The following is an 18161-nucleotide window of genomic DNA, read 5'->3' on the forward strand; positions in this document are numbered from 1 at the left end:
CATCACCGATGTATCCAGCTGCTCACCTCCGGGTTCCCTGCCCAACATCTCTTATACAGGGCACACCCACGGCACCACACCGCCCACTACAGCGGAGCAGCGGACGGCTCCCACATTTGCCGAGGGCCAGGTTGAGCGACCTCATGCCCACAGCCATACATGCATCCCCTCATCCTTCATCCCTCGACCCTTCATCCTTCAACCCCCACCACTATCATCTCTCTCTCCTTTCCCTTCCTTTCCTCCCTTTCTCTCTCTTCTTTTCCTCCCTTTCTCTCTCGACCAGTATGCTAAATATTTCCTTCTTCCCCCCTCCCACGACCTCGACCCTCACCCCCTCATCCTCACACCCCCGACCCTATCCCTTCCCCCTCCTCTCATCCCTCTAAGTCTATCCTTCCTCCTTTTCCACACCTGCTCTTCCACCACTCACCCAATAAACATCCCTCAACCCCCCCCCATTCCTCATGCGTGGTAAGTATTCCCTTCATCCCTCATCCCTTCATCCTGCGACCCTCATCCCTTCATCCCGCATCCCACGAACTCGACCCTTACCCCCTCATCCTCACACCCCCCGACCCTCTCCTTTCCCCCTCCATCCCTTCCCCCTCCCCTCATCCCTCTAACTCTATCCTTCCTCCTTTTCCACCCTACTTTTACCCTCACCCTTTCATTTTCATCCTTACCTCCTTCACCCCCTCCCCTTGTTTTTTTTGTTTGTTTGTTTGTTTTTTTCTAACCCAAGCGGTCAAAGCAGATGGCCGCCCACCTAGAGCCAGGTTCTGCTTGAGGTTTCTTCCCTTTAAAGGGGAGTTTTTCCTCACCGCCGTCGCCAAGTGCTTGCTCACGGGGGAATTGTTGGGTCTCCGTTAATTAAAGAGAATGGTCTAGACCTGCTTTACGTTAAAGTGCCACGTTACGACCTCGTCGTCATTCGGTGCTATATTATAGAATTGAATTGAGTTCCCCACCCTTCATCCCTCCAACCCTCACCCCTTCATCCCCCGTGCCTCCCTCCAGACTTTCTATCTTTTCCTCCTATATCACTTCGGCTTCATTCCTCCCATATTATCCATAAAACAGCATCTTTTCGTTCTTCGCTTTCTCGCCACAGCCGACATGGCTCACTCAAATCCGTCCATTTTCTTTTCATCCATTCTACCTTCATCTGAATCTCAAGGCATCATGGAGGGTGCGCCCCCACTCTTTCATTGCCGTCAATCGACTATATAAAATGCTTCAACACAACAAATCATCTTCAATACAACCATTCATCATCAATTCAGTGCTCCAGTCAGCTTCTATTCCCTCACCACTAGTTCATGACATCAGCGGGCCACAGAGCTTCCTTCTTCCGACCCACTCCATTCGGTTAACTCCAAAGAGCCATCCAGACCATCAGTTTTCCCGTAAATGGTTATCCCACAGTTCGCACTCAGCCCCTACACCCAACCATCTCCCCCTTTTTCCCCCTTTCTTCGACTCCCTTCATGCAGCAGGCTTTGCAGGTCCTGACAATCTCAAGCCCCATCACAGGCTACTAAAGTCTTGACAGCTAAAGCTCATCGCAGGCCACGCACTTCTCTTCTCGCTTCCGACAGCCATCGTACCCATCCAGGTGCATCACGCCTGCCGATACTCACGTACAGTATCCCTCCTTCAGTGGTGCCTATGTTAGGTGCAGTGGCCCTCAGAACCACACCAAGCACGGCCCATGACACCACTATATCCTAAAGCACTAATTGCCATTAACTCCAAAGAACCATATCAACCGCCAGACCATCCATTTTTCGTACGTGATTGTCCCATAGTTTCTACCAAGTCCTGACACTCGACTCTTCCGGAGACAACCACATTGCCTGTTCTCGCAACATACAGCTGCACTGACTCAATGTCTCTCTCTGTTTCCGGGGTTACAGCAGTTTTAGGTGGTTCACCTCCAGTCGGCCACTTCAACTGCCCCCACCCCCCCCCCACCCTTCTCGATGAACCATGTCAAGTCATCATCGAAGCCCTTCTTTGGGGGCAAGAGAGGTCTTAGTCATCCTCGTTCCCACGCTATATCGTTGCTCACCATTATAAACAAGAAATCCTCAAGGACATCATATCCAGCCTCACTCCACACTTCGGCATGTTATCCAAAGGTCAGTAAGGCCGAACCCAGCCTTAAGCCGAAGCGCTTGCCCCCGACTTCATCATCATCATCATCATCCTGGTCTGCTATGCCAGAATTCCCCGTACAGGCCACCTGCCTCCCTACCCTGACAAAGTTGTAGAATCCATGTATCTACAGACGTTCTACAGCATGCAACGACATCTGATATTCCCATTCATTCTTCGGAGACAAGGACGCCACTCCCAGACACCCTCATATTTAACCTTAAGCAAGCAAACCAACCAGCTTGGCTTCTCTTGCCCCACTTTTCTCTTCATGTAAATTCTTATTCGAGCCTTCAGAACAATTCAAACCTACATAAACCAGAGGCTAGCCCACCACGCATATCCACAAGACCTGCTCTCCACCGCCAAACCAGGCGAGTTGCCACATGTTCCTGGTTGCAAACCTGCAAGTTTTGCACAAGTCGGCGATTTCTCCAGAACCATACTCCAGCCACATTCTTGAACACATCTCCGCATGAAGTTCTTTTTGGGGGCTGTATCCAGGCGATGGACTGGAGAGACAGTTCCCCTACTCAGAGTCTCAACCTCTCCCCCCTGTTCCCTCCTACCTCCCTACCTTCGGCAGTCGTCGTCCAGTCGACATACCATACATCCATCATCGTCCCTCAACCTTCCATTCTATGTTCCTCAACTCTCACACCTCACCCCTTTCCTCTCCCCATCTATTCATCCCTCCATCCCTAATCCTTCATCAGGTTCTCCAACCCATCCATCAACATATCAGCTCTCTTTCATTATCTCAAATTAAACTATTGAAATCTAATGTTCTCGGTGTGGTCTCAGTTAGTGAAAAGTATATAAGGGATGGCTGTGTAAGGTGCTGGGAAGGGTGGTTGGGCTGTTAATGCTGCTGCAGTTTTGTAATGTGAATGTATAGGGTGACGAAGAAATGCCCACACAAGAACTGAAATAAACCTTGCCTGAGCCTCCTCACTCATCCTCCAGTATAGCTGAAATGACATGGAGCTATCAGATTGACAGAGTTCAGACACACATGCAGAGATTAATTATTGATTAATTTTCTTCCACTGTTGGTAGATTATTGCATAGAATTTTGTATTACATTTTTCTTCCATCATACTGTATGCACCTGGTTACATTATTATAACTATTATAATATATTTTGAGTTCCAAACATCTTATGAATGAATGCATTTTTTGACTTTCATAATCCAGATTAATCAAGATTGTGATAAAAAAAAATTATGAGAAAATATTTTCTAATTGGAATGAAGAATATTTATTTTTCATATTAATAAAGTGATCAAATCAAATTCCTCTTAGGCTCAGGCCTTCCCTGCATTCATGCAACATTCTAATTGGGATGTCACAGGCAAAAAATAGGTTGCCAAGTTATTCCATGTCTTTACACTACATTCTCTGGAAGACATCAAAGCTTGACTTGGCATACTGGAGCAGAATGAGTCATCTCTATTCAGACATTTGGCAACCCTTCATCTGCTAGCCCTGAGGACTTTTTGGTGAAAGTTGCCTGGCTCTTACATCACTTTTGCGTTGCTTGAGTATCCTCCTAAAGGGAATATATGGTGACAGGATAAACACATCAATGTCACATAAGCAGCAAAAAGAAAAAAAAAACAAAATAACAACACCAATACATCAAAGTGGATTTCTTTTTCATAGCAGAATCCCAAATCCCATACATCATTAGAACAAAAGGTACAACTCATGGGCCACTTATTTCTGCAAGTAAATCCCATTATCTAATCATGGTTCATTGTTCACAGCCTGTGTGAGGTGACAAGAGACAAAGGCAAAGTTGCACTGGTAAGCAGGTGTTATCTCTCTACATGCACTTAAAGCACCGCATATATCCATTCTTAGATGTATAAAAATATACATTCTGAAGGGATGATTTGGGCGAATAGAGTCAGTATCAGCAGCAAAGAAACTATGAAAAGTGATAGAAAACACTCATATGTTAGTCATTTTAAGTTCTCCTACTATTTGCTGAAATGAATCAGTATATGTCCCAAGAGCCACTTTGAAATGAGTCAAATCAGTTAAGAAGGAAGTTACAACTGTTAACTCACTTCATGATATGGGTTAAATGTTGCTATATTTTTATATATTATATATTATATTTTCTTTGGTGAGCCAAATTCAAATCAAACATGCCATAATGGGCATAAGCCTTCAAGATCTGCCAGGACACTTGTATCATGCTTCTTTAATAACTTCTTTAGTATCAAATGTAGCAACTGGCTGATGTTCATTTGGCATGTGAAACTTATTTTGAGCAATACCTGAAATTTGTTGGCAACTGTTTTCATGTCCATTTAGGGAGATATATAAAAGGTGATTGAACTTTTAATGATAGTACTTCATCTTTAATTTTATTACAGGAGTACAAGATGTGCCAGAATCCAGTAATTGTAGACAACAAACATTTTGGCACATTCACAAAACTAAACTCCATGTATAAATGGACCTTTAAAAATATTAATGTAATGTAACCGCAATTAATGAAGTATTTCGATTTTGAAATTGGCAAGTTTACATTTATAAGATTTAAAAGATCAAATAGTGCACAAATACAGCTATACATTATGGTATATTTTTAGATTATTCTTTCTGTATTACTGGCACACACAGGAACACAGAAGTTTTCATGAGTACAATGAAAGTCTTGGTGAATATAGCATTACCATGGTCAGTATTATTAAGCTTATTATTAAGCTTTATACATAATTTCCCCCCAGACTTAGTATATAGTTTCTATTAAAGGTGAATATAAGCATTTAATTAAGTGTGTTGAAAGCTGTCTTATATTAGTGTCATTTGGGGGTGAAGTTTCAAAGATCTCGAACATGCAAGTGTCTTGCAACTGAATACCAATGGAATTTGGATGAGTTTCCAAAACCAACCCCCAAAGCTGTCCATGAATTAAAAAAAAGATTTTTGATGTTAACTACATGTTTCAACTTTCATGACCTTTAAATCAAGAGCTACATTTATTGGAGTTGTACACAAACCATATATACACTACAACATTTATAATAGCAAGTTTGTAACTCACTGAGTTAATCTAGGTGAGAAATTAATGAGCTCCTTCTTTCACTCTAAATAATTTTATATTCATGCTTACTTAAGCAGACCCTTGGGTCCTATTTGGTTTACTGACGTCTTATTTGAGTGTGTTCATGTCTGACAGTCTTTTCTCCTACTTTACAATTTCTATTTTTTTTCTTTTAATGTTTTAGTCAACATTTCTGATGAAAGCAAGTATGTTGAAAATAAATTAAAATTATTTGCCTTCAGTATAATTTATATAAAGTTTATTAACAATGTAAATACTGTAAATATTCAATTTTCCCAATAAACAATGGTCACATTTTTATTCACATTTTACATTTTATTCAGTATTTTAACACCCATATTGCGTGTCACATTCACAATTTGTGAAATCAAATTAATTGGTACAACATCACGCTGCATTATGTAGTTTTCAAATTCTAGTTACAAATTAAAATGCTTACAAGCTGCATAAACATCACTGCCACAAAATAAGCAACAGGATGAGGCCATGACCAAACTGAGTGAGACTACAGCTGATCAAGCACTCCCACCCTCTATAAAAGAGGCAGCCCTGGACTTCTGCATGAACTGGTAGGCACCCAACACAGGTGAGTGTATCGACTATGATCTTGGTTTGAATTCCTATTGATCAGTGGGTAAAGTTTATGTGTTGCTAATTACTAATGCATATTGTCAATGATTCTTTGTCAGAGTTATCTTTGTTTTAAGTGATATTCAGGTGAAATTTCATGTCATATTTAAGTATTCTTGAGCAGATATTATTCCAAAACAATTTACTTGAAATACTCTTAAAACATTTAAGTAGTTTCTTTCTTTTTTTTTTCTTCCAAAAATCGCACAATTAATTCATTTGTGTTGATGTGCAGTACACATCCTGTCTCAACAAATACTCTATACTAAGTGATCATTAAGAGCAGTACTATTTCTCTTCATGATATGGGTTAAATGTTGCTATATTTTTATATATTATATATTATATTTTCTTTGGTGAGCCAAATTCAAATCAAACATGCCATAATGGGCATAAGCCTTCAAGATCTGCCAGGACACTTGTATCATGCTTCTTTAATAACTTCTTTAGTATCAAATGTAGCAACTGGCTGATGTTCATTTGGCATGTGAAACTTATTTTGAGCAATACCTGAAATGAGTTGGCAACTGTTTTCCAAAACAATTTACTTGAAATACTCTTAAAACATTTAAGTGGTTTCTTTCTTTTTTTCTTCCAGAAATCGCACAATTAATTCATTTGTGTTGATGTGCAGTACACATCGTGTCTCAACACATACTCTATACTAAGTGATCATTAAGACCAGTACTATTTCTCTGGGTGTGGGGGGCAGTTGAGGGGATGGGAGAGAATTGAACTTTAATGATTCAACTGAATTCAGCTAGCACTTATCAGTTAAATCTGAATAAGTTTTGCCACCTTCATGCTCCACTGCTCTCAAACTGACATTCTGCCAGGAAGATTTAAAGTGAGAAAACCAAACTGAAAAAAGTTATTGTACTCACGTTTAATCATCTTTTTTATAGCATCTTGACTCCACCAGATACTCTACCACTCATCATTTTTTGGAACCAGCTGAGGTAAAAGATGTCAAAATCTCCAACATCAGATGGATACAAGACCATTACGACATCATGCTGATATTTTAACTCTATTTTTTCAGTCTCCACTAAAGTGCCACCATGAGCACAGACGCGGAGATGGAGTGCTATGGCCCAGCGGCCATCTACCTCCGGAAGCCAGAGAAGGAGAGGATTGAAGCACAAACCGCTCCTTTTGATGCCAAAACCGCCTTCTTTGTGACTGAAAAGGAGGAGATGTATCTCAAGGGTAAACTTGTGAAGAGAGAGGGTGGCAAAGCCACAGTTGAAACAGACTGTGGTAAGGTAGGCAATTCATTATTTTACTTTTTTAACAACATGTTCCCATCTATTTCCATTGAAGGAGGATGCCATTCTTTCCATTAACATTTATTTAAAACTATAACTTAGTAAAACATTTAGTGGTTTTAAATTCACACTGACACAGTTGTTAACAAGAACATCCATCTGATTAACTCTACACATTTTTACTGTATTTTTACTACTACTATCTCTTCAGACACTCACTGTGAAAGAAGATGAAATCTTTCCCAGGAACCCTCCAAAGTTTGATAAAATTGAGGACATGGCCATGATGACCCACCTCAACGAGCCCTGTGTGTTGTATAACCTCAAAGAGCGTTTTGCATCCTGGATGATCTACGTGAGTTTCCACTTTACTAATGTGATGTGCATTTATATCTGCATATCTAAATGTTAACACTATGTTTATTTTCTATTTGTGCTATTACAGACCTACTCTGGGCTGTTTTGTGTTGTTGTGAATCCCTACAAGTGGCTTCCAGTGTATGATGCTGTAGTTGTGGGAGGATACAGAGGCAAGAAGAGGATTGAGGCACCACCTCACATCTTCTCCATCTCTGATAATGCCTATCAGTTCATGCACACAGGTAAGGTCAAAGTTAGCAGTGTTAAATTGTGTAGGAATTAAACTTGAACATGAGTGTATTGAAGGAATTACAAAACTGGAATTCATGTGAAATGTTTGTTTGCATTTCAGATCGTGAGAACCAGTCTATCCTGATTACGTAAGTATAACAGAAACTGTAATGCTAAATCATATAATTACGATAAAGCAGATTCTTGACATGTGTCTCTTATACCCCAGTGGAGAATCCGGTGCAGGAAAGACTGTCAACACCAAGCGTGTCATCCAATACTTTGCAACAATTGCAGCTATTGGAGCCAAGAAGGCTGAGCCAACACCTGGCAAGATGCAGGTAAATTGGTTGTTTAAGGTAAAACTGTTCGTCAGAGGATAGTTAATTTGAATGTTTAGCTTATGTAACTCAAATCCTCTCTTGCAGGGCTCCCTTGAGGACCAAATTGTGGCAGCCAACCCTCTGCTGGAGTCCTATGGTAATGCCAAGACTGTGAGGAATGACAACTCCTCTCGTTTTGTAAGTAATCCAGGAAACATGTCAAGGTATTTTCTTACTAAATTGCAAAAACTGATGTTATCAATGATCTGGCTCTCTAGGGTAAATTCATCAGAATCCATTTTGGCTCTTCTGGAAAGCTGGCTTCAGCTGATATTGAAACATGTAAGTTTCAACCATGGTATGACTCAAGCCTCATCTGGGCTATAATCTGGTCTTTGATAAAGTAATAGTATTACAATGTAATAGAGTAATCTCACAGTCTCTCATTAAATTCGTTTTTCTAAGATCTGCTGGAGAAGTCTCGTGTAACCTTCCAGTTGTCTGCTGAGAGGAGCTACCACATCTTCTATCAGCTGATGACTGGCCACCAGCCTGAGCTCCTGGGTATGTTACTATGCAAATTTGAAAATGACATTGAAATAATACCAAAGACAACACTAAACAATAATAGGTATCGTTACTGTGCTCCTCTAGAGGGTCTTCTGATCACCACCAACCCCTATGACTACCCAATGGTCAGTCAGGGTGAAATCTCTGTCAAAAGCATCGATGATGTGGAGGAGTTCATTGCAACAGATGTAAAAAAACAAACAAAAAAACAACATTTTAATTAAATAGATCTTGCATGCTTAAGACAACTGTGGAAAATGTTTCAAACTTTGCTTCATGTACAATGTAGACTGCTATTGACATCTTGGGCTTCAATGCTGAGGAGAAGATGGGCATCTACAAGCTGACTGGTGCTGTGATGCACCATGGCAACATGCAATTCAAGCAAAAGCAGCGTGAGGAGCAGGCTGAACCTGATGGCACTGAGGGTAATTCTGATAGATGTCTTTTAGGAAATCTACCAAGGGTTAGTATGTAACATATTTGTAAACATGTCCCAGTTCACAGATAGCTAAAGGTTTGTTTTTCCATCAGTGGCTGATAAAATCGCCTACCTCCTGGGCCTGAACTCAGCTGATATGCTCAAAGCTCTGTGTTACCCTAGAGTCAAGGTCGGAAATGAGATGGTGACCAAAGGTCAGACTGTCCCACAGGTAAGATAAAGAAAATGTATTGTTTGAAAATAATATATAAAATGGCAATATTTGCATTTTGACATGAAAATATTATTCTGACAAAATCTCACTCTAAAATGTTTATTTCTAGGTCCACAATTCTGTCATGGCTCTGTGTAAGTCTATCTATGAGAAAATGTTCTTGTGGATGGTCATCCGTATCAATGAGATGCTGGACACAAAGCAGCCAAGACAATACTTCATTGGAGTGTTGGATATCGCTGGATTTGAGATCTTTGATGTGAGTGGCTGAAAAGTGTCTGAGCAATTCAAAGAACAACAATTTTTTGACATGCAATTTAATACATTCATGTAATTGCAGTTCAACAGCTTGGAGCAACTCTGCATCAACTTCACCAATGAGAAACTGCAACAGTTCTTCAACCACCACATGTTTGTCCTGGAGCAAGAGGAGTACAAGAAAGAGGGCATTGTCTGGGAGTTCATTGACTTCGGTATGGACTTGGCTGCCTGCATTGAGCTTATCGAGAAGGTAAGTAGTCAATAAGGTCGAAGTGGCTTCTTGATTCATGTGCAAATGTTTTCTTCCATTATGTGAATTTTTTTTTTTCCTCAGCCAATGGGCATCTTCTCCATCCTTGAAGAGGAATGCATGTTCCCCAAGGCCTCTGACACAACTTTCAAGAACAAGCTGCATGATCAGCATCTTGGCAAGACCAAGGCCTTTGAGAAGCCAAAACCTGTAAAGGGCAAGCCTGAGGCTCACTTCTCCCTGGTTCACTACGCTGGTACAGTGGACTACAATATCACTGGCTGGCTGGACAAGAACAAGGACCCCCTGAATGACTCAGTTGTCCAGCTCTATCAGAAGGCCTCAAACAAACTTCTGGCCTTCCTGTATGCAAAACACGGTGGAGGTGATGGTAAGAAATTAGAAACTGTGTGTCTGTTACACTTGGTTCAGGCATAGTATAAAGCTGATGAGTACTCTGTGGTAATATATTCATGCATTTGACTTAATTAAAAAATACCATTTCCACAGAGAAGAAAACTTCCAGTTTAGTGCCATTAATTAAATTTAATATTTTTGTAAACAGAGGCTGCTGGTGGTGGCGGCAAAAAAGGAAAGAAGAAGGGTGGTTCCTTCCAGACTGTGTCTGCTCTTTTCAGGGTATGAATTGTTTCATATTTTTTGATACTAATTAAAAACCTCATCTCGAAATATTGTTGACCGCTTATCTTGTGTTGTTGATCCACAGGAGAACTTGGGCAAGCTGATGACCAACTTGAGGAGCACTCACCCTCATTTTGTCCGTTGCCTTATTCCTAATGAATCAAAGACCCCAGGTTAGAAGCACATAGCCCAGCTTTGCACACTAAATGTGACATAGTGATTAAAAGAAATATTTGAAACAGTATGAGTTTGCAACTTTCAGGTCTTATGGAGAACTTCTTGGTCATCCATCAGCTGAGGTGTAATGGTGTGCTGGAAGGCATCAGAATCTGCAGAAAGGGCTTCCCCAGCAGAATCCTCTACGGTGACTTCAAGCAGAGGTGATGCAATTTTTAATATAAGCAAGTCAAGTTCATTTCAGCTGAGTTAAAACAGCCGGCCAAGATGTGGATTCATTGTAAGTAACAACATAATGTTGTCTTGTAGATACAAAGTATTAAATGCCAGCGTCATCCCTGAGGGACAGTTCATTGACAACAAGAAAGCTGCAGAGAAGCTGCTAGGCTCCATTGATGTGGATCACACTCAGTACAAGTTTGGGCACACTAAGGTTAATTTCTATGAACAATTTCAATAGCTATGCCATGTACATATGTCCTTTTGCATCAATTTGTGCTGATGACTGAGTTCCTTCAAACAACCACACAGGTGTTCTTCAAAGCTGGTCTGCTGGGTACACTGGAGGAGATGAGAGATGAGAAACTGGCTAATCTGGTGACCATGACTCAGGCTCTCTGCAGAGGATTCCTCATGAGGACAGAGTTTGTTAAGATGATGGAGAGGAGGTATGATTGTCATACAGTACACTGAACTGTTCTGTCCAATGAAATAGATACAGCTGTTTTTGTTAAGTCACGTTGCAGTAAAAATGACACTTTATTTATATGAATTTTCCAGAGAGGCTGTCTTCAGTATTCAGTACAATATCCGTTCATTCATGAATGTGAAAAACTGGCCATGGATGAATCTGTACTTCAAGATCAAGCCTCTTCTAAAGAGCGCTGAGACTGAGAAGGAGCTGATGAACATGAAGGAGAACTATGAGAAGATGAAAACAGACCTGGCCACTGCCCTGGCCAAGAAGAAGGAGCTGGAGGAGAAGATGGTTTCCCTGCTGCAGGAAAAGAATGACCTGCAACTGCAAGTGGCTTCTGTAAGTAGGATACATCTACACTATACTAATTGAACATTGTCACTAACATTTTCAAATATCTAGGTGAAATTTAAAGACGCCACATAATCTTCTGGTCATCTCATGTTCTATGTGCCTTACCAAGCATTTAGATTGACAAATGTTAATGAATATATTAAAAATGTATATTTATTTTTTTGTATTAATCCTGAAAATATATATATTCAGAGAATAACTGACTTATTGATTTACACTTTATTCAAAATGTACTGTAGGAAGTTGAGAATCTCTCAGATGCTGAGGAAAGGTGTGAAGGTCTGATTAAGAGCAAGATCCAACTCGAGGCCAAACTCAAAGAGACAACTGAGAGACTGGAAGATGAAGAGGAAATCAATGCTGAGCTGACTGGCAAGAAGAGGAAGCTGGAGGATGAATGCTCTGAGCTGAAGAAAGATATTGATGACTTGGAGCTCACCTTGGCTAAAGTGGAGAAGGAGAAACATGCAACTGAAAACAAGGTTGGAATAAATTTAAACCTACATTTATAAAAAATGACAAAGTATATGAAATTACCTTTCAAACGTATAAAGTGATGGAAATAATGCACATTGCCTGACACTTCCAGGTGAAAAACCTGACAGAGGAGATGGCATCTCAAGATGAGTCTATTGCCAAGTTAACCAAGGAGAAGAAAGCCCTCCAAGAGGCTCACCAGCAAACGCTGGACGATCTCCAGGCAGAGGAAGACAAAGTCAACACTCTGACCAAGGCCAAGACAAAGCTGGAACAGCAAGTGGATGATGTGAGAAAACATTTCTTTTGATAACATGTTTGTATTGTTAGCTTGTGTGTTAGAATTCACATTCCATGATAAAAAATACAAAATATTATTTTATGTCAACATTATAATATTATCTCAAAAGCTTGAGGGATCACTGGAGCAAGAGAAGAAGCTCCGTATGGACCTTGAGAGAGCCAAGAGGAAGCTTGAGGGAGATCTGAAACTGGCCCAGGAATCCATAATGGATCTGGAGAATGACAAGCAGCAATCTGAGGAGAAAATCAAGAAGCGAGTTTTGTTTTTCATCTTTAACCCTTACATTGAACTACTGCCATAATGCAACACAATGATCCTGAGTCAAAACTAAAACTATGACAGCAATAACTGTTTGTTCCTCTTCTAGGAAGGAGTTTGAGACCAGCCAGCTGCTCAGCAAGATTGAAGATGAACAGTCTCTTGGTGCTCAACTTCAGAAGAAGATCAAGGAACTCCAGGTTAGTATTTGACATGAATGTTATACTCTGATGTTGTACTGAAAAACCACTTGTTACAGTATGTTCCACTTAATAAGCCTTCTTGATATTACTATCATCAAACTTAGGCTCGTATTGAGGAGCTGGAAGAAGAAATTGAGGCTGAGCGGGCTGCTCGGGCTAAGGTGGAGAAGCAGAGGGCTGACCTCTCCAGGGAACTTGAGGAGATCAGTGAGAGGCTTGAGGAAGCTGGTGGAGCAACAGCTGCTCAGATTGAGATGAACAAGAAGCGTGAGGCTGAGTTCCAGAAGCTGCGCCGTGACCTTGAAGAGTCAACCCTGCAGCATGAAGCTACCGCAGCAGCTCTCCGCAAGAAACAGGCTGACAGTGTTGCAGAGCTGGGAGAGCAGATTGACAACCTCCAGCGTGTCAAACAGAAGCTTGAGAAGGAGAAGAGCGAGTACAAGATGGAGATTGATGACCTCTCCAGCAACATGGAGGCTATAGCTAAATCCAAAGTGAGTGTTTTGTGTCTTTCATTATGCTTATAAATATGAACTATAATGGATAGTATGGCAGTAACTTTCAACTTAGATAAATGCTCAGCATTTTCTTTGTTCATGTAAATATGTTTAAATACATAATGTTGTGTTCTTGATAGGGCAACTTGGAAAAAATGTGCAGAACTCTTGAGGACCAGCTGAGTGAGCTGAAGGCCAAAAACGATGAGAATGTGCGCCAGCTGAATGACATAAGTGCACAGAGGGCAAGACTGCAGACAGAGAATGGTGAGTCACTTGTGATAAAAAATAGTAAAAAAAATAAAGGTAATGATCATTTTGATAAATAACACATTTACAATTTATCATTCAGGTGAGTATTCCCGCCAGATTGAGGAGAAAGACGCTCTTGTTTCCCAGCTGACCAGGGGCAAGCAGGCTTATACTCAGCAAATTGAGGAGTTGAAGAGACACATTGAGGAAGAAGTGAAGGTATAACAAGTTTACATGTTACTATACTATGTGCTATTATTAGCTTTAAACAAGGGATGAAATGAGTCCTCCTTTTCAAATGTAGTCAATCACCTGTTACTCTTCACCTACTACTAACCCACCAGATCTCCTAGCTGTTAAGCATAAAAAAAAGAAAAAAAGGTCTTGCAACATGTCATCTGATCATGTTAGAAAGCAGAAAAAAGAGCTTGAGAGAGAAATTCAAACTTATGCTTCATTTCCTACCACCATATCTGGCCAGTCACTGTCTGAAGCGGCTGTGAATGTTGGGTTGTGTTATTACCGTATTACCATTTAACTGCCCAGGGGATTTGTGGGAATAGGACATATTTCTCTTAATGCAGTGTTACACCTTAGTGGCTTAGTGGCTGTGAATGTTGGGTTGCCTGTTTAGGAATGTTATCACCATATTACCATTTAACTGACCAGGGGATTTGTGGGAATTGGATGTAATCCTCTTCATGGGGTGTTGCTGCTACTCCTCAGCCTTGTCTTTTATGACTTAAGCACATCCCACTAACACACCAGCTTCTCCTTCCTCACCAAGCACCTTCCACCTGAGTTCCTAACATCTCACAAAGTCCCACACACTACACGAAATAGCAAATCTGATGTAAAAGTAAATTATCAAAAACTAAATGACTCAATCAACATGTGCCACCATGACAAATTGTATTTAAACAAGATTGATAGAAATAGATGATATTTCTATATTTAATAGATCAATTAAAATACCTCTTGCCATGTTCATCAGGCCAAGAATGCCCTGGCCCATGCTGTTCAGTCAGCCCGCCATGACTGTGATCTGCTCAGAGAGCAGTTTGAGGAGGAGCAAGAAGCTAAGGCTGAGCTGCAGCGTGGAATGTCCAAGGCTAACAGCGAAGTGGCTCAGTGGAGAACCAAATATGAGACTGATGCTATCCAGCGCACTGAGGAGCTGGAGGAGGCCAAGTAAGTCACTACCTTTTTACAATTTAAATTAGTTTTCAATTGCTTGCTTTTCCAGATAACATCCCACATATTTTGCTATCAATATGCAAGTTAATGTAAAAAAAAAACAAACTTCTTCACTACAGGAAAAAGCTTGCCCAGCGTCTGCAGGATGCTGAGGAGTCCATTGAGGCTGTGAACTCAAAGTGTGCCTCTTTGGAGAAGACCAAGCAGAGGCTACAGGGTGAGGTGGAGGACCTCATGATTGATGTAGAGAGAGCTAATGCTCTGGCTGCCAACCTTGACAAAAAGCAAAGGAACTTTGATAAGGTAAGAGGAAATCAAAACCACACTGATTCAAGTGAAACACAAATCTCTCTTACTAAATTAATCATTGTTATTCATCTATATCATTCTAGGTCCTTGCAGAATGGAAACAGAAATATGAGGAGGGCCAGGCAGAGCTTGAAGGAGCCCAGAAGGAGGCTCGCTCTCTCAGCACTGAACTGTTCAAGATGAAGAACTCTTATGAGGAGGCTCTGGATCAGCTGGAGACCATGAAGAGAGAGAACAAGAACCTGCAGCGTATGTCAATCCCATGATATTTCATATAACTATTATATTGATTGTAAGCGTTCTTCCTTGACTTCTTTAGGTGTGGGCCATGAGGTTTTGTGGTGTTAGAACCTAATTTTCTAGATATAATGTATACAGCATAGTCTATGTTTCTCTAAACTGGATTTTGGCTTTTGGTGTTTTACAGAGGAGATCTCAGACCTGACTGAACAGATTGGTGAAACCGGAAAGAGCATCCATGAGCTGGAGAAAGCCAAGAAGACTGTGGAGACTGAGAAGACTGAAATTCAGTCAGCACTGGAGGAAGCAGAGGTAAAAAACTAAATTACAATATTAGACAACTTATGTGATAAAATACAAAAGCATTTATGTAATGGCAAGTATTCATTTGATTTTTTCTTTAATTTTTCTGAGAAAGACTGGTAACTTTTAGGTACATGTTAAACTTTTTCCTTCAGGGCACACTGGAGCATGAGGAAGCCAAGATTCTCCGTGTTCAGCTTGAGCTTAACCAGATCAAAGGTGAGGTTGACAGGAAGCTTGCAGAAAAGGACGAGGAGATGGAGCAGATCAAGAGGAACAGCCAGAGGGTGATTGACTCCATGCAGAGCACTCTCGATTCTGAGGTCAGGAGCAGGAATGATGCCCTGAGAGTCAAGAAGAAAATGGAAGGAGACCTGAATGAGATGGAGATTCAGCTGAGCCATGCCAACAGGCAGGCTGCTGAGTCCCAGAAACAACTGAGGAATGTCCAGGGACAGCTCAAGGTGAGCTTTGTCTAATCAATGCATAAATAAATGTTGAAGAGCAAAGAAAGTTAACTCTTTTTTCCACATGTTGTCAGGATGCCCAACTGCACCTTGATGATGCTGTCAGAGGACAGGATGACATGAAGGAGCAGGCTGCCATGGTGGATCGCAGAAATGGCCTGATGGTGGCGGAGATCGAGGAGCTGAGAGCTGCTCTTGAGCAGACAGAGAGAGGACGCAAAGTGGCTGAGCAGGAGTTGGTTGATGCTAGTGAGCGTGTCGGATTGCTTCACTCTCAGGTTTACATTCAATGATTCAAAAGAAAATTTCTTTATACAGAATGAATAGAGTATACATACCAGCTTTGTTATACATAACAAATATTAAATTAACTGTGTCTTTTTTTAATATCCAGAACACCAGTCTTCTGAACACCAAGAAGAAGCTGGAGTCTGACCTTGTGCAGGTTCAGAGTGAAGTGGACGACACTGTTCAAGAAGCAAGAAATGCTGAGGAGAAAGCCAAAAAAGCTATCACTGATGTGAGTTTATATTTATGAGTCTTCCTTTTATAAAATTCAAATTCACCTCACCGAATACTTCATACTTGATGCATATCATTTCAGGCTGCCATGATGGCTGAGGAGCTGAAGAAGGAGCAGGACACCAGTGCTCACTTGGAGAGGATGAAGAAGAACCTGGAGGTCACAGTCAAGGACCTGCAGCACCGTCTGGATGAGGCTGAGAACCTCGCCATGAAGGGTGGCAAGAAGCAGCTCCAGAAACTGGAGTCAAGGGTATGCTCATAATATATTCACTTTAGGATGTTAATCACACTTTCAATGTATCAAATAAATTAAATCTTTCTCACTACTAAAATCCCTTAACAAGGTTTTGACAAACTGTATAACATCACATTACAGGTCCGTGAACTGGAAACCGAAGTTGATGCCGAGCAGAGACGTGGAGCTGATGCTGTTAAGGGAGTCCGCAAATATGAGCGGAGAGTGAAGGAGCTGACTTACCAGGTAATTTTTCATTTAACTAAAAACTATTCTGATTTTTTCTAATTTCATAATTTTCTTTCTGTACTCCATTCATAACACTCCTTTTTTTGTATAGACTGAGGAAGACAAGAAGAATGTGCATAGACTTCAGGATCTGGTGGATAAGCTGCAGCTCAAAGTAAAGGCTTACAAGAGACAAGCTGAGGAGGCTGTGAGTCAAATTTTTTGTAATTTTTCATATAGGAATGTAGCACAAATCAATAACAGAAAGAAAGCATACTAATATGATGTCATATTCAAAAAAATACATCATCATCATACTTCAATTCCCAACCCTTAACAGGAGGAGCAGGCCAACACTCACTTGTCTAGGTTCAGGAAGGTCCAGCATGAGCTGGAGGAAGCTCAGGAGCGCGCTGACATCGCTGAGTCCCAGGTCAACAAGCTGAGAGCCAAGAGCCGTGATCATGGAAAGGTAACCACGTGATATTTTACAAAAATTATTCTGCAGGCATCTTAATTTAATGGGGTTATTTAAGTCTATTTATAAGCTAAATATTTTTATACCATTTTTAATTTATTTTTTATTGTAAGAATACATAGTGAATCTTTTTTTCTTGTTTTATTTCTAGTCTGATGCTGCTGAATAAGAGACATCCTTTTGGCGCCTTTCAACAGAGTTCATAAAATATGATCTAGCTGTTGAATTATCTTCTTACAATGTATTCATTCAATAAACTTTTTCCTCATAATTTAATAATATTCAGTCTGTATTATTTACTCTGGTTTCTCTTTAAGTCACGCTTGAGCACACAGTATTTAACACAGTAACTAGGTGGAACTACATCAGTTAACTTGGCTAGAACTTGTGCTAGAATCTAGTTGTCTGGATGGGGAGGTCTTTAAGCTCAACATTAACATTTTCCTTCACTAGGAATAGTCATGATTCATACCCACATGGTAATGTCCGGTAAAATGAAACTGTCTTCTGCTTAGCATCACTTTTTG

At 40.7% G+C, this 18161-nt stretch overlaps 1 protein-coding gene across 2 annotated transcripts; it reads left to right on the top strand.

Annotated features, from left to right (window-relative positions):
• The first annotated feature begins 6682 nt into the window (after window positions 1-6682).
• LOC137168608 (myosin heavy chain, fast skeletal muscle-like) lies at window positions 6683-17913 on the top strand. Of its 2 annotated transcripts, none has more exons than XM_067571299.1 (40): window positions 6683-6831; window positions 6915-7137; window positions 7352-7495; window positions 7586-7742; window positions 7853-7880; window positions 7961-8072; window positions 8160-8252; window positions 8333-8396; window positions 8520-8618; window positions 8709-8812; window positions 8914-9052; window positions 9159-9277; window positions 9390-9539; window positions 9621-9791; window positions 9876-10182; window positions 10357-10430; window positions 10519-10606; window positions 10696-10813; window positions 10920-11043; window positions 11142-11278; window positions 11391-11646; window positions 11901-12143; window positions 12251-12427; window positions 12549-12698; window positions 12814-12900; window positions 13008-13397; window positions 13541-13667; window positions 13753-13871; window positions 14647-14843; window positions 14969-15152; window positions 15242-15407; window positions 15586-15710; window positions 15857-16165; window positions 16243-16446; window positions 16563-16688; window positions 16773-16943; window positions 17070-17174; window positions 17269-17364; window positions 17497-17628; window positions 17786-17913. In XM_067571299.1, the coding sequence occupies exons 2-40, from the start codon at window positions 6934-6936 to the stop codon at window positions 17801-17803; spliced, it is 5814 nt and encodes a 1937-aa protein (XP_067427400.1). In that variant the 5' UTR covers window positions 6683-6831; window positions 6915-6933; the 3' UTR covers window positions 17804-17913. The 2 variants fall into 2 exon arrangements, with proteins under 2 accessions (XP_067427400.1, XP_067427401.1); XM_067571300.1 differs by having other exon boundaries at window positions 9876-10176.
• The last annotated feature ends 248 nt before the right edge of the window (window positions 17914-18161 follow it).

Source organism: Thunnus thynnus, chromosome 17, assembly GCF_963924715.1.
Source record: "Thunnus thynnus chromosome 17, fThuThy2.1, whole genome shotgun sequence".
Taxonomy (NCBI): Eukaryota; Metazoa; Chordata; class Actinopteri; order Scombriformes; family Scombridae; genus Thunnus; species Thunnus thynnus.